Source organism: Elephas maximus, chromosome X (assembly GCF_024166365.1).
Source record: "Elephas maximus indicus isolate mEleMax1 chromosome X, mEleMax1 primary haplotype, whole genome shotgun sequence".
NCBI lineage: Eukaryota > Metazoa > Chordata > Mammalia > Proboscidea > Elephantidae > Elephas > Elephas maximus.
Window position 1 is genome coordinate 5,638,016 of NC_064846.1, and position 17,472 is coordinate 5,655,487.

Sequence of the window (17,472 nt, forward strand, 5' to 3'; positions counted from 1 at the left end):
AAAAAGCTCAGCAATTCAAATCCACCAGCCACTCCTTGGAAACCCAATGGGGCAGTTCTATTCTGTCCTATAGGGTCACTATGAGTTGGAATCGACTCAACGGCAAAGGGTTTTTTTTTTTTTTTTTTTTTTTTGGTTTGATATATACTTAGTTAACATCTAATATAAGCCATTGGTTTCGACCCTTACTCATCAACTCTTTACCAGAACATCTCATAAAAACCATCTGGCAGATTTGGTTTTGAAATCCCTACCCTTGTATCCCACTCACCCTCTGGAGAAAGGATGAGTAAACAGTGACATAGTCAAAGGTTTGGATAAGGAGAAGCGGGAACCCAGGAGATGAAGAACTTACAAACTAGATAAGTCAGACCCATGTTTGACTTGTTTTGAAAGGCTTCTTCGCCATTACATTCCTAGCCTTCTAGACGAGCAAAAGATTGTTCAATCTACTCTTTTCAGTTTGATAAGCATCATACTTTACCTGTCTCTTATATTCAGATACTGGATCATAAACTTTCCAGCCATTAATTGGAAATTTTTCTTTATAGCTGAATGCAAATAGCATCTGGATAAAAATAAAATCACAAAATACATGTACGTCAGTATTTCCTTTTTATATCATATACTCAATTTTAAAGCTTTTCATTCAGATATGAACTGAATGCATTAGGATTCCCTTTTCAATCTGTACATTCTGAAGTAACAATTGGCAGCTTTTCTTAGTCATTACACAGATGTGATGAATTTCAAGTGCTCTAATATTAGTTACCAACAGGGAAACAGAGAGAGACAAAGGAAGCCTTTAGGAAAAGGACTCTCATAAACCCATGCAAAACCAGTTTATTTTGGTGATTTACCTGCCCATTGGAAAGAGGAAATGCATGCTTGTTGAGATTTTCAAATATCCCCAGTTTACTCTGTTCTTCCTGTTTATAAGCAAGTCGCAAGTTCCTCATATCCTGTTAAACAATTAGCAAAGCTCATTTATTCAACATGTATTGAGTACCTAGGACAGACACCATGCCACAAATCGATACATAAATATTTTTATTTGTTTCTCATTTTATCTGTCTTGCTCCAACTAACAAAACATAATTAATAAAATACCTCCAAGATCTAAAAAAAAAGTTAAGTGAGGAAACTGGAACAAAGGGGGCGTGTGGGGGAAATCATCAGCTGAAAGGAGAAGAGGGTTAGCACCCAGAAGGTGGGCGGGCATGTCCTGTGCACTCACTTGCTAGCAGGGTGCCACAGAATTAGCTGTGAATTTTCAAGCTGCCAAAACAGTTAGTTACAGAATTCACACCATCCATAAACTAGAAACATGAGACGTTCCTACCTGGGTACCCATAGGGAGGACTCTCTCACATGGAGCTAATAGCCTCAGCAGCATCCTTACAGCAGATATGACGCTGTTCCTTACGATCACTTTCCTAAAATGCCCTCAATGTAAGTGCCTGACGAAGCTCCAAGTACCAGTCAGTGGAAACCACCCCAGCAAGGCCCACTCTGACTGTATAATTTCAAGTCAGTCAAAGTACCCCAGCAAGGCTCACAGACAGTGGAAACCACCCCAGCAAGGCCCACTCTGACGGTGTGATTTCTTCTCAGGGCAACAGTTAGAGCAGTGCTTCCCAACCTTTTGAAACCTCTGCCCTCATTAGTTAAATGCAACGGTCTCATTCTTCTTTAACATTGTATGACATTTGAAAAGACATATGACCACAAACCAATTAAAGCAATAGCAATGGGGGGATTAGAAAAGTTATTGTTGTGATTTTATTTGTAACAGTGAAAGAACGCATAAACCCTAAATGTTCATAAATAGAGGGCTGGTTAAATAAATTACAAGAACCCAAACCGGAAATTTAAAAGGGTCCCTGGCAATTCTGGAAGCAGGATCTCTTTCCTGGGCACTATATTTCGCTTGCAGCTTTAATAAACTGTACTGTATGAGGTAAAGTCACCAGGAGTAAAACATCTCTGTGAAGAGTGTTTCTTAAATGAATACTCGTTACTAAAGTCACTTCACATATTTTCTCCTTAACTCACTGGAGAAAGGGTACAAAACCAAAAATAAGCATGGCTCATGGTGAAAATTCCAACAACATAGCCAAGAAACATAACCATGTTTTGGTCACAGGATTTATGAAAGGCTTTGACCAGCCACTGTTCTGAAGAGCAGTCTTAACAAACTGGAAAAAGTATTGATCTCTGCTTTCAGCTTGGTTTCCCCGAGAGCTAGCAAATAATGTTAGCACTGGGGTTATAGGTCCACGTTAATTAGAAATACTTCAGTGGAAAAGAAAAGGCTTACTTTGACAGTTCTATAATGGCTTTCATCAGTTGAGATAAGATTTGGAGGAGTCCCTGTTCTGAAAACATCTGAGTCCCTAGCAGTACAAATATCTCTTACTGTCTAAAGAAGGATGAGTCAGAAAAGGTTCGGAGCTGGTTGCTCCCTTTCAGTTTCTATTTGTGCTTGTATTATACCTTGCACACAATCTCTATACCACAAGAATTGTCTCCATGGCTCTGTGCTCCAATCTTCTCCACTCGACTGATGACTCCAAGGGGAACATCAAGGATGAAATGTGGATCCTAGGTTTAAAAATGAGGATGGGTGCCTGTCAATGTCAGTCAACAGAGTTTTCATACTGAAGTCTTCACTAGCTAAGAAAACATGTTTGTTTACTTCACATTTCCTTTGGTCCGAGCTAAGAAGCTGAAGTCTGAGTGACACCACGCTTTATGAAGTCTGTATCACGGTTACAAATAAAATTCCCCTCCCTGTTCAAGTGGTACTTTCACGGCCTTTTTTTTCAGGGTACAAAATTAGTTTGCAAATTTGCACATCTTAAAACTGACCCCTGGGTTACCTCTGGATGATGGGACTTCAGGGGCCCTTTCATTTTCTTCTTTATACTGTTCTGAAACTTTTTTTTTTTTAAATAAACTACACCTTTAAACACTTACCCTCTCTACGTTTTTGAAGTACATTTTAAAGTCCGTCACTGTCAGGGTGCCACTCACTGCTCCCATAAACGGGCAGATGTACATGACGTCTTTAACTGAAAGAAAAAAGCCCACGGTAGCAACTCTTGCTGTAGACTTGTGCTTCAATAAATCTTAACATGAGTTTCAAAATACGTATTTATGACTCCAGCTTTCTGGGAATTTTAAGTTTTAGGGAATTATGGCAAGTATTACTTTAAAGAAAGACACAGATGAATAGTCTTTTAATAAAATTTTTAAAAAATTAAAAAAAAATTCTCATTTGCTACTTAGTAAGGTTTTAAGCGAAAGGTCTCATAATAAATAAAATTTTGGTTTTTTTCCCCAGGTAGTTAATATTTTCCCCAGGTGATAAATGAATCATTTTTAAAAAGACATTAATTAAACTCAGAAGACCCTGGGTTACCATTTCATAAAGTACTGCTACTGAAAACTAACTGTACCGTGATGGAGCTCCAGAGGTCATTTTACAGATGACAGAAACTAGAAAAAAAAATTTTTTTTTCTAGAGCCACATCAATAAAGTAGAAAAAGATCTTTCTATCTCAAATTCCTCACCAGCCTTCATATCAACTTTTATTGTCTTTTTGTTAATATCAATTAAGTGCTCAACATATTTGATTCCTATGAGTCTTATAAGAAGCTCATGTCTGCCACCAAGACACTACATCTTCACAGTCTTCCCTAAGAGTCATTCCCTTCTGGGAACATACACAGCTACACATGAGTCGAATGGGGCAATTAAAGGAACTAAAGCTGTCATTCAGCCAACTCTCCAAACACGCCCATTGAACCTTTCTATAACTCAGTGTGGACTGAGTGTCTTCTATTGCTAGGCCCTGGGCACAATGCAGTGAATCAGACAGTTCCTGTGCACAAGCAGCCTGTGACCTGTGCCAGACACAAAAGAGAATCACCTGTCAAATGTTATGAAAACAACATGGACACAGTGGGATGAAAGCTCAGAAAGGGATAAACTTAATTCGGCAGGGAAGCAGGGAAGAGCGGGGCAGGGCGGGGGCGGGGGGAGGAGAGGAAGGAGGGGCCGTGTCTGCGGGTCCTCAGAGGTCAGTGTGGGGGATCAAAGGCACGTGAGGAGGATGGACGGAGGCCAGAGAGGGTGTCAGGGAATGGATCAGGAAGGGTTTTTGTGGGATGCAAAGGTGTTATTATCACCATTTTCTTTAAAAGAGAACTGACTGTTTAAACAAAAAAACAACAATGTAGTATGGAGTTGAGACCATATGTAAAAGTGAAATGGATGCTGAGGACTGGATAAAGCCTGGGAGGGGAGAAATGTAAGTACACTATTGTAAGGTTCTTATCCTGCACATGAAGTGGCATAATACCACTTAAAGGTAGACTGTGCTAAGTCAAAGATGTAAAGCAACCACTAAAATAACAAAACAAAGAGTTATAGCTAATACGCAAACATAGGAAATTAAATGGAATCTTAAAAAATATTAAACCAAAAGAAGGCCAAAAAAAAGAAAAAACAAACAAAGAACAGATGGGAAAAAGAGAAAACAAATATTGAAACGGAGGATTTCAATCTAATCATATCATTAATGTAAATAATCTAGACACTCTAAATAAGGCAAAGATTGTCAGCTTGGACACAAAAGCAAGACCCAGCTACATGTGGCCTACAAGAAACCCACTTTAAATACAAAGAAACAAATAGTTTGAAAGTCAGAGGAGGGAAATACGCATACCATGCTAACACTAGGTGAAGCTGGAATAGCTATATTAATATCAGACAAGTAAATTTCAGAGCAAAGAACATTACCAGGGATAAAGAAGGTCATGTCACAGTAATAAAGGAGTCAATTTATCAGAAGGACATAATAATCCTAAACTTTTATGTACCCAATGACAGAGCTTCAAAATAAAAGAAGCAAAAACTGATAAAACTGCAAGGAGATACAGACACATCTACAATTACAGCTGGAGATTTCAAAATCCCTCTCTCAATACCTGATACAACGAGTACACAGAAAATTATGAAGGATATGTAAGACTTGAACAATACTATCAACCAGCTTGACCTAACTGACATTTATAGAACGTTCCACACAACGACAGCAGAACACACAGTCTTTTCAAGTACACATGGAATATTTACCAAGATAGACAATATTGTGACTCAACAAGTCTAAATAAATTTAAAAGGATTCATGTCATAACAGAAGGAAATTAGGGGAATTTGCAAATATGCGGAAATTAAACAACATACTCCAAAATAACCCAAGGGTCAAAGAAGAAATCAAAAGGGGAATTCTAAAGCATTTTGAACTGAATGAAAATGAGAACAGAACATGTCATACATAATTTGTGGGATGCTGCTGAAACAGCACTTGAGAGAGAATCTAAATGCCTATATAGTAGAAAAGAACAAAGGTAACAAATCAATGACCACCACTTCTACCTTAACAAACTACAAAAAGAAAAGCAGAAGAAAGGAAATAATAATGATCAGAATGGGAAATCAATGAAAGAGAAAACAGAAAATAGAGAAAACAATGATACCAAAAACTGGTTCTTTGAGACTATGAATAAAACGGACAAACTTTTACACAGATTGATTAGGAAAAAGAGAGAAGACACACATTACCAATACCAGAAATGAGAAACGTGATTTATCACTGTAAATTCTACAGATATTGAAAGGATAATAAGGGAGCATTATAAATAACTTTATGCCAATAAATTTAACAACTTAGATTAAACAGATAAATTTCTAGAAAGACACAACTACCAAAGCTCACTCAAGAAGAAAAAGATGACTTGGATAGTCCTACAGCTATTAAAGAAATTAAATTTATAGTTAAAATCTTCTCACAAAGAAAACTCCAGGTCTAGATGGTGTCACTGGTGAATTTCAACAAATATTTAAGGAAGAAATAAACTCTCCTCAAAAACCGAGGAGGAGAGAACAATTCTCAACTCATTCCACGGAGCCAGCATTACTCTGATACCAAAACCTGACAAAGACAACAAAACTACAAACCAATACCCCTCATAAATATTTGTGCAAAATTCCTTAAAAATTTTGGAAATCAAAGTCAACAAAATATAAAAAAGATAATACATCATGGCCAAGTGGAATTTATCCAGGGAAAACAAGGTTGAGTTAGCATTCACAAATTAATCAATCACAACATTAATAGGCTAAAGAAGAAAAACCACGATTTTATCAATTGATGCAGAAAAAGTATTTTGACAAAATCTAACATCCAAAGAGTAAAGAACTGACACCTTTGAACTGTGGTGTCAGCGAAGAACATTGAATGTGCCATGGACTGTCAAAAGAATAAAAAAATCTGTCTTGGAAGAAGTACAACCAGAATGCTCCTTAGAAGCAAGGACGGTGAGACTTTGTCTTACATACTTTGGACACGTTATCAAGAGGGACTAGTCACTCCTGATAACATCAAGGTTATCATGGTCGAGAAGGACATCATGCTTCTAAAGTGGAGGGTCGGCAAAGAAGAGGAAGACCCTGAACGAAATGGATTGACACAGTGGATGCAACAACGAGCTCAAGCATAACTACAATTGCGAGTATGGTGCAGGACTGGGCGGTGTTCCATCATGTGGCACACAGGGTAGCTATGAGTCAGAATCGACTTGAACGTCAGCTAACAACAACATCCATTCCTGATAAAAACTCAGCAAAGCAAGAGTAGAAGGGAACTTCCTTAACTTGACAAAGGGTAGCTATGCAAAGCCTACAGCTAACATTATTCTTAATGGTGAAAAACTGAAAGTTTTCCCAAGATCAGGAACAAGACAAGAATGTCCGCTCTCACCCCTTTTATTCAACATTGTATGGAAGGTTCTAGCAACAGCAATAAAGCAAGAAAAGGAAATTAAAGGCATCCAGATTGGAAAGGAAGAACTGGAACACTCGTACACTGTTGGTGGGTATGTATACCAGTGCAATTACTTTGTAGAAAACCCTGGCAGTTCTCTAAAAAATTAAATGTACACCTACCATATGATCCATCCAATCTGCTCTTAGGTATTTACCCAAGAGAAAAATAAATACATGCCCATACAAAATCCTGTGCATGAAAGTTCGTAGCAGCTTTGTTCGTAATAGCCAAAAGTAGAAACCACCCAAATGTCCATCAACAGATAAATGGATAAGCAAACTGTAATATATCCATATAATGGAATACTATACAGCAATAAAAAGGAATGAACTACTGACCCACGTCACAATACAGATGAATGTCAAAATAATCATGCTGAGTGGAAGAGGCTAGACAAAGAAAGAGCACGTACTCTATGATAACATTTCTGTAAGACTCTAGAAAATATATAGTGACAGAAAGCAGATCAGTGATTATTTGGGGATGGGGGTGGGGAGGGGCAGGGTTCCAACAAATGAGTGAATTGACATTACAGTGAGTGTCTCATCAGGAGAGGGCAGGCGCCCCTTCTATAAGTAATGCTACCTAATGAAGTTGTAGCATAAGATGATCCCAGACGGTCTTCTAGCTCTTAGGGTCATGCTGACGCTGATAAGAATCAACGGGCCCAGTCCATTTTCCCCCTAATTAAATTGGCCCGGCTGATCTCCAACACGGCATCACCTGTGCTCGCCCGTAAACTGCCATTTCATTTTGTGGACCTCCATAACCAAAGTGCATTCAAACTTACCAATGGCCTTGATTGATTCTCCTGGAAAAAGTGGAGCTTCTTCCATCTGTGCCAGCTTATTCCCATCCCTTAGAGCCTGGCAAAAGCAAAAACAAAAACAAAACAAAACAAAACAGGAGGAAATCTCACTTTCCATTTGTATTCCTGGGCTGAATTCTGGTGTGCTGTGCTTTGCTATGAGGCTACAGAAGCGAGCAATATGTATGCCCCCTTCCCCTCCCCGCTTTAAAGACAACTTCAAAGCTCAGCATCACAGGACACCATGCTGCATATTCTAGCAAATTGTTACAACATATTTAAGTCTCAGAGTTAGAAAGCATTAATACAGAAATGGCTTGACATGACAGATACAGGAATCACTACACAGACAGCTAGAAGGTCCCTCCAGAAATTGGAAAAAAGGTCAGAAAAAAGTTACCTTTTGAGCGTGAAACCAATACAAATCAAATCAACATCAGATGCAGGTACTGAGCTAGCTGGAGCAATGACCCAGCCTAAGAGATGATTTGGGAAATATCCAAGTCTAATTAAAATAACCAGAGAATGGTCTCAGGCCACTAACGTAACTAAGGAAAGCTGTAGAGTTGCATTGCAGCCCAGCTGTGTGCATGCGTGTGCGCGTGTGTACAAAGTGCACCACAAGAGGGCGCGGAGAGTGGGATTGTCCGTGTTCTCCCAGCCAGGTCATGAGCGCATGCGCGCTCATCGGGCAGACAGGAGTCTTTCAATCAGCACCTCGGGGCGGGGCTTGTTCATCAGGCATTTCAAGCCAACTCACTCGGTGCTGATTCTGCGCTCACTCAGCACATTGATTATGGCTTAGTTTAGACTTCCTGATTACAGTGATAAAGGATGCCTGGGATGGCGGGAGAGCTACATGTCCGCATTTCTAATGACCAGGTAGGCACTGTGGTCCAGTAGCCAGTCTCTTGTGAGCTAGGTTGGGTGCTCGTGCTCATTGCCGTCAAGTCGATTCGGATTCATAGCGACCCTGTAGGACAGAGAACTGCCCCATAGGGTTTCCAAGGAGCGGCTGTTAGCAGCCAAGCTCTTAACCAGTACGCCACCAGGGCTCCGAGCTAATCTTTTAGTCACGGATAACTCAGGGAGCTGAGAAAAATCGTGTTCTCGAACTACAAAGCTAGGGGCCAGAGCCTGAACTCAGGGGCCCACGCCCATTCCAAGGTGCTGCCACACCCTGAGATCTACCAAGTAAACCAGTCACCTTCTTCTTGACATCTCTGACAGCACGTGTCATGAATAAAAATAAGGTGACCAAAAACCACAGCAATTCCCAAGCTGTTTTCACAGAGCATTATTTTCCCCCAAGAGATGTGAACAGTGCTTCTTTTAAAAAAAAAAAAAAAAAAGTTTGGGAAATGCTGGGTTAAAGGAAACAAGTGAGACTGGTGTCTGTAGTGCGGTAATGCACACAAAATCCGCAAGAGCGCGCTAGAGGATGTGCATTCCTCACACCGACTTGATCAGGAACTGCTTTTTCCAAGGAGCATCTGCTAACCTCGGAAGGACACTAGTGTGCTGGGGCCACAGGTCGGCCAGTATTACGTGTTCAGCATAATTTTGGGAATCGATGAAAATATTTACAATCGATGTCTTTTATAATCCTAACGTTAATGACTGAAAATTCAAAATGACGATTATATTTCAGTTTTAAGAGTATTCAGTATATTTTCATAAAGGGACTTAGAGGTCAATTTAAAAACACTATACATAGTAGTTTCATCGAAGTTATATAAAAGAAAGAAGTAAATATATAAATAGCAAATGACGTGCTAAATGCTGTATCAGGGATATATGTCTGTTCTACGGGGAGGGCCCATCTGCGTCCTCCTGGAAATACGCACATTTAAAAGACCACAGATTAGACTTCTTTACCTCCAAACAGTTTGTTCACCCTGTATTTTTATTCTAGGTTGGCTTTTAAGAGACTTTTCAGCCAAAATATTTAGAAAGCTAACACATTAAAGGGGATGTGGAGAACTGTTTTTATGGGTTCATTTTCATACTCACACCTGATAATAAAGCATAAAACAATAGTTAAGGCTTTTAAATTTCCAGTGTTAGAAACACTAAAAGATCACTAATCTTAATAAAAGCCTTAATTTGAAAGTCTGCTTCCCTTAATTTATTGCCTGAACTAGTGCTTAATTTTCTAGCATAGTTATAAAGTGAGAGGGCTATTTTAATCAATATCAGAGCTTGAAATTACTTCAAAGGTCACACTGTTAAAGCCTATTTTAGTGGCTAAATATTATCATCTATTATATGGACTTAAATCCATTAACACTAATGTAACTTGCATTTAAAAATAAATGGGGATAGACTATTTTGAAATGTATTTACTAAAGCTGTTTTAATCAACTGAGCATGGCTGGAGGAAATGACTCACTTTAAGCTTTATAGCAAATATTTTAAAGTCCTCAACCCAGGACTTGCTAATAAAATGTTGCATATGGGAGACAGCAGTGATTGGGGCCATTTTGAGAATTCACAAGGCTATCAAGACAAAGGCTGAAGAGCAAACGTTTCTCTTCCAATGGTCATGTCATGCTCGGCTTGAAAAACCTGTAGAATTCTATGAGCATGGATGTGTTGGTGACACAAAAATGGTGAGACAAACCTCTCACTCATAATAACTGAGTCTAACATATGCTCCTTAGATGATGAAAAACTATCAGAATAAAACAAACTAAGAAAAAAAAAGATAGTACTGGTTCAGATTTCCTCACAAGAGGTTCATTTTGTCAAGGAAATACTTTTAGCTTTAGTATATGAACTCAAGAGAAGAGTTTTTAAAGGCTCGTTTTTAGTGAGTACAGGAGATGCCCTTTGTAAAGCTGTGTTAGGAGATGGGACTCACGCTTGTGCTACATTAAGCATTTATTGCAACAACTATGTTGCACAGGACATGATTTGACCCTTGATTTATCCAACCCATGTACAGCATGATCAGAGAATGGGATCTTCTTATGAGTTAAATTTGATGTCAAGAACATACCCATTCCTCTTGCTGCCTTTGTTCAGAGTATCATCAATTGGTTCCCTTTTAGAATCTCATCCGAATCCTGTTCCAATAACCCTCAAGGTCCAGCTGAAGGTCCGTCTGCTCCCTCAATGTGTCCCACTGCTCCAGCCCACCAGAGTCCCCAGGTCTCTCCACGTCACTAGTGCTAATACCTGAACAACATTTTTCTCCTCATCCTGAATCTAAGCTGCCAGGTGGATAATTTGTGTAATGGCTGCATGCCAAGCAGTGGGCTTCAGAAGAGGCTCAAGGTGCTTCAGGGTCACCAAAGGACAGTGGGGCTGCGTGGTGTTGGATAAAGACAGCCCTGAGCACCTGTGGCCCCCCATGTTTCCCTGGAGCTAGTCTTTGATCAGCGTCACATATTGAGTTTCTGCATAAGCTTCAGGAAAAGGTCTGCTGCTTTAAGACTCTAGATGGTCTACAGCAGTACTGAGCAAAGAGTAGGCACTCAAGAATATTGGATGAATGCTTATTATTCCAACAGGGAAATATAAAACATATGGACTTATTTCACAAATACCTACTAGGTGCCAGGTACTGAGCTGGGCATGGACATGAAAATTTGAATAGAGCAAAGTCCACACCCTCAAGGAGTGAGCGCCCTTAGCAGATACACTGGTCCGCTCTAAGTCTTCGTGAAGCACTTCGGCATCTAGTGGTGACTGAGGGTCATTTGTCTTAACATCAAGAACCTTATCTGGGGAAACCAAGAAGCACAGATGAACAAGTTTCTGGTTGACAAAGTGTTGGATAAACCAATTTTTGCAAATAATGTCATCATGAATCTACTAAACTTGGACATGAAGACACTACTGCAGTACTAAAAGCATTTGGAAAGCATCGCTTATTGTCTAGAACTCTAGTATGAAATGGATTCTAAATACACGGTCTGTAGCTACAAAGAGATGAACACGTAGAACTTGCCACCTGATCAGCTTCAGCTTCAGAAGGGTAGCCATTGTGTTCTTCCTGAATCTCCTGCACAGCACCAGGTGCACGGACAAGAAGAGGCAAAGAGGAGAAAGAGAAACATGCGCAAACAGACAGGTGAAAGGACAGAATTTCTTTTGTAAGGAGACAGTAAGCATGTAAAAGTCGACACACCTTTCACGGCTTTGCAACTCACAACATTTTCCCCCTTCGAGTTAAGGAAATAATGTGTAGGCCATCTATAGCACCCTCTGCCTAAAATGGAGTATCTATTCTGTGTTTGTGTTAGGGTAGAGGAATGAAAAGCAAACCAATATCATGGATTTTAAAGAAGGTACCAACTTCTTAAAATCGAGAAATACTCTAGCATATAGCAAAGAAACAAAATAACTGACACATAATATGTTTATAGAAACTCAAGCATACCACAGAAACCACCAAGGGCAAAGTCAAGCCAAAATACAAAGCAAGTTCATAAGCATGTACTTCAAACACAGTGTTTACATTATCTAAGGAGCTCTTATATTGCCCAGGGGTCAATTACACTGGTAATAAGAAAATTCCAGATTATATATGTGTGTGTAACACACAAACATCCACACATGCGTACGTGCATGCACATATCACAGGCTGGCCATACGTATATATGTATGTTATATGCGTGTATTATACAGACATATCTGTTACCTCACTATTTATTAGACATTGTGATTAATGAAGAAATATCACTGAATATTTCTCATTAGCATACAAACATGATTCAAAGTAATGCTAAAAGGGCAAATTTGCTTATTTAAATTTTTAAAACTTTGTTGCAATCCCTTTGAAAGCATACGGTTCTTAATTTCTTCATAAAATCAACTATGTTTTGAAACTTTAAAATTGGACTTTGAGTTTAATAGGTGGTATAAAGAATATGAATACTGAGGATGACAAGATTATAATTCCTTTGTAAAGGTATATAAGTCTCTGAGGTCGAAAATATCAAAATTTTGCATAAATGTATTTTTATTTCATGAAACTTTGGTTCCAGTGACTGTATTTCTTAAAAGCAACCAGTGAAGAAGTAGCAAAGCTCTAAAAGTAAAGAATAGCAACTTAACCCACTTTTATGTTTCACCATCAGATTGCATTTGGTACAGCTGGTACTGCCATCCCTCAAAGCGGTGTAATTTTAAAAATGCAGCCAATGCCTTGAGATTTCCATTTTTAAAATATAATGAAAAATGGAATCATTCTTTGATAAAAAATTTTTAAACAGAAAAAGGGATGAGCAAACAAACAAAAAACCCCATCATTTCAAAGTCCATGCAAGTATAAAGCTAAACACTAATATTTAACAATGTGAATCAAAGAAAATAATTCCCATAAGCAAAAGGAAACACTGCAAAAACAAGATGAAAAAAAGATAAACCAACTCAAATAATGAGTTTGACTTAACCTGGTTACTTTTATACTACTCCATTGCCTTCAATAAGATTAAAAATTTTAAACTTGAAGTCACTGAATTCTACTTTCCAAAATCCACATTGTTTTCATTTAATGGGAAATAGGTTAGTTTTTCAACTTCTGTTACTAAGGTTTAAATGCATGCAAATTACCAATCTTTGTCTTGCTTTATGAATGTTCTGAAATAAAGGGAGGAAAAATATAAGCTCTAACCCACTAGTTGTAACAGTTACATCTGTATTTTAAGAAATACTAGACGGGACTGATTTTGCTAAATTTATCTTCAAGACTAGCATTTCTGCTTTTTGGGTCCAACATGCAAACACAAGCATGAGCTGAAATCTTAGGTTGGCAGGATGGAGAACAGTTGACTACTTTTGGGGAGCACCTAATTCTTCAGCATGACTTACACGATGAACAAAGTTAAAACAGGACTCTGCAGGCCTAGCCTTATAAGTCCAGCTAAGAATATCCATTTGGGCAGAATTCCTGTAATACCAGGGAAGTCAGTCTTGTACTCTGGTAACAATTTTTATGTCCTGCCCTCACACACGCTGGCTTTTAATGCACATAAAAACACCGTAACAAATAAAGCATTTCTAGTGAACACTTAAAGCTACGACAGGCCAAGCAAATTGATCAGAGGGACTCATACAAACCAGTGAGAGGGTAAAGAACACTAAGTGGACTCAGTGTTCACTAAAGCGCAGAGACACACAAGGAAGAGGCCCCTCTGCCAAAAGCCAAACATCCTTACCCTTATATCAGGCCTCCTGAACACCTGTTAGTTAAAACACAGAACATCAGCCTCGTGGACACGTCACTATTGATCTGTGAAAGATGCCAGTAAGTTGAACAGCCCATTCCCTAAGAAACGTCATACCCCTCTAAATAAAACCAACCAGATCAATGCTAACACATTTGCCCTCTAACTTTCATTCGATATCAAATCAATCCTAACACATTTGCCCTATCATTTTCAGGCAAGTCTATGATTTGGAGAAGCGGATTGCCCACAGGCCGAGACAAACCACATTATTTTAAACACTAACTCCTTCTGCCAAGTACTATGATAAGCTATCGTGAACAGGCTGTGTTTGAAAAGTTCGTTTGTACCTCTGTTTAGAATACTGAATGCATTCTTCCCCATAGAGGTGATGGTATCAAAAGGTGGTCATGCTCCCAAAGTAGGCAAAACAAAACAAAAAAACACAGAACCCTATAGCTATAGCATTAATGGTATCATAAAACCTAGTTAAGCACAAATCTTAACCTGGCTTCTATTGAAACTATATTTCCAATTCCCGCTTGGGACTACAGAATCCCATCTTTGGGTTGTGCCACCCCATCTGCATGGGGAAGGGGGAGGGAGCTGCTGGCAGGAAGGGGAAGCTGGCTGCCCCGGAGGGGCAGGGGCCCAGGCCACTGTCCCATGTGAGGGGAAGCTAGGCTGTTAAATCAGGGCACTGATTTCAGCAGCATTATTCCTGGGCCCCTAGCCTGTGAATCCTAACTGAACATGCAGCACATGGAGGCAGAAAACCCACAGAACAGGACGTAACTTTTGCAAAGTGAATAGTGCTTACAAGTCTGGGGAAGACTTTAATTATCTCAGTTCCCCACCCCAAAGCCTAAAATTCCATAATCTGACCACTGTATGCTCTATGAGAAACAGACTTAAAAAAAAAAAAAAAACAGAGGTTCTTAATAGCTTTATAGACTTTACTCGGAATGGATGAGATCACATGAATTTGAAGACAGAGACTCCAAAAATCACCATTGTATCATCATTATAAAATATCATTTGAAATTAAAAAATGTATTCTGAATTAAGCGATAGGGTCACTATGAGTCGGAATTGACTCAAAGGCAGTGGGTTTGGGGTTTTTTTTGTTGTTGTTACAGCTCAAAGAGAATCAAAGCCCATATGTTCCTAAACATAGACTATTTAGACTAAGAAACTTAAACCTGGGAGGTTTGTTTTTGGGGGGGGGAGCTAGTGGTGGGGTGATGGATATGCTTATTAATTGTGGTAATGGTTTCACCAGCGTGCAAATATGTCAAAACTTGTCAAACTGAACCATTTAAATATGTGCAGTTTATTGTCTATCAATTACGCCTTAAAAAGCTAATAAAAAACAATGACATAACACTACACACCTATTGTTATTAGGTGTCACCGAGTTGATTCCGACTCATAGCAACCCTAGAGGACAGGGTAGAACTGCCTCATAGGGTTTATAAGGGGCAGCTGGTGGATTTGAACTGCCAACCTTTGGGTTAGCAGCTGAGTTCTTAACCACTGCACCACCAGGGCTCCTACACACCTATTAGAGTGGTTAAAACCAACCAACGAATGAGGCCACCAAATGCTGGTGACGATGTGGAGCGATATGTGCTCTCAGTCATTGACACTGGGGTGCAAAATGGTACAGCTGCTTTGGAAGTCAGTTTGGCAGTTTCTTAAAAAGCTAAACATAGTCTGAACATAGGATCCAGCAATTTCTCTTCGAGGTATCTGTCCAAATGAGTTGAAAACTTACATCTACACAAAACCTACACGTGAATGTTTACAGCAGCTTTATTCATAATTTCTAAAGCTGGAAGCAACCAAGATGTCCTTCGATAGGTGAATGGATAAATAACTGCGGGACATTCATAAAACAGGATGTTATTCGGCAGTAAAAATAAGTGAGCTATATCAAGCCCCAAAAAGACGTGGAAGAAACTTAAATGCATGCTGCTAAGTGAAAGAAGCCAGTTTGGAAAGGTTACATATTTTATGATTCCAACTATAGGACATTCTGGAAAAGGCAAAACTATACTGGTGGTAAACACATCAGTGGCTGTCAGGAATGCCAGGGGGGAGGGATGAATAGGTGGAGTTTTTAGGGCATTTTTAGGGCAGTGATACTGTAATGGTTGGACACATGACTTCATGCGTTTATCAAAACCCAGAGGATGTACAACACAAAGAATGAACCCGCATGTAAACTATGGACTCCAGTTAATAATAATGTATCAATACTGGTTCATCAATTATAAGAAGCATGCCACAGGAATGCAAGACATAAATAACAGGAGAAACTGTAAGGGGTACATAGGAACTCTCTGTATATCTGCTCAATTTTCCGTACCTAAAACTGCTCTACAAAATAGTCTATTAATTAAAAAAATAATGAAGTAATGCATGCCTATATGGCCATAAAAAAACACCCAAAGTGGGGCAGGAGAGAAAGTCTCCCTGCCTCTCCCTCCCAGAGCCTCACTTCCCAGTGACAGCCACTTTTAACAAGAGCTTTTTGAATCTTCTGAGCATTGCCTCCATAACTGTAAATATGGTTACGCTTCTATTTCTTGATTTGTCAACTTTAAACAGTTATCTCTTGACCTCCTATTTCATAAGATGAGAAAATAAACTTCCTCAAACTATACCCTCCTTCCTAATCTCTGCTGATTGAACTTCTAATTTTTAACTCTGTTGTTATTTGCCTTCAACAGCATCATCATCATAAAAAATACTCATGAAAGGATTTTTTGGTAAATGCCTACCTCTCTTCTCTCTCTCTCTCTCTCTCACACACACACACACACTATGCCTGGTACTTTTTTCCTCCCTATTCCCCCCTCACCCCATCCCCTAGTAACCACTGATCTTCTTTTATCTAGATGGATTGACCTGTTATAGATATTTCATATAAATGGGATCATACAATATTTGTCCTTTTGTGTCTGGCTTCTTTTGCTTAGCATGTTCTCAAGGTTCATCCATGTTGTAGCATGTATCAGGACTTCATTTCTCTTTATGGATGAATAATACTCCTTTTTTTTAGTATGTACAGGCAGGCAGTCCCTGGGTTACGAACATCTGACTTATGCACAACCCGTAGTTACAAACCTGCCCCTATAAAATAAAAATTTGAGGTACACACAATGGTTCACAATAACAAATGGGACCTACTTTGTGATGCACATCAAAACATTATTACTGTATTATTATGTTAAAGATGTGTTACTGTATCTGGAAGTATTTCCTTAATGTTTTTTTATGCATAGAAAGGTACACTATATACTGAGACAAACATTTGACTGACATTAGATATGAACCATACCTAACTGTTCTGACTTATGCACAAATTTGACTTAAAGACAGACTTAGGAATGGAACTCATTCGTAATCCTGGGACCGCCTACACCATGTTTCGCTTATCTGCTGATGGGTGCTTGGGGTGGTTCCACCTTTTGGCTACTGTGAATAATGCTGCAATGAACACTGGTGCATGTGTGTCTGTTTAAGTCATTGCTTTCAATTTTGGGGGGTATATACAAAAAAACATTTTTTTTTCTTTTTATACCTA

General features: G+C 39.0%; 1 protein-coding gene across 2 annotated transcripts in view; it reads right to left on the bottom strand.

Annotated features, from left to right (window-relative positions):
* Positions 1-17,472, bottom strand: part of MTMR1 (myotubularin related protein 1) — a 57,086-nt gene that overhangs the window by 19,404 nt on the left and 20,210 nt on the right. The window contains exons 3-8 of one of the 2 annotated variants that reach the window (XM_049873410.1): positions 13,872-13,895; positions 7,687-7,762; positions 2,980-3,074; positions 2,497-2,604; positions 861-962; positions 485-568 (exon numbers count right to left, since the gene is read on the bottom strand). In XM_049873410.1, coding sequence (XP_049729367.1) covers positions 485-568; positions 861-962; positions 2,497-2,604; positions 2,980-3,074; positions 7,687-7,762; positions 13,872-13,895 — 489 coding nt within the window. The remainder of the gene's footprint in view (positions 1-484; positions 569-860; positions 963-2,496; positions 2,605-2,979; positions 3,075-7,686; positions 7,763-13,871; positions 13,896-17,472) is intronic. The other variant, XM_049873411.1, reaches the window with a different exon arrangement.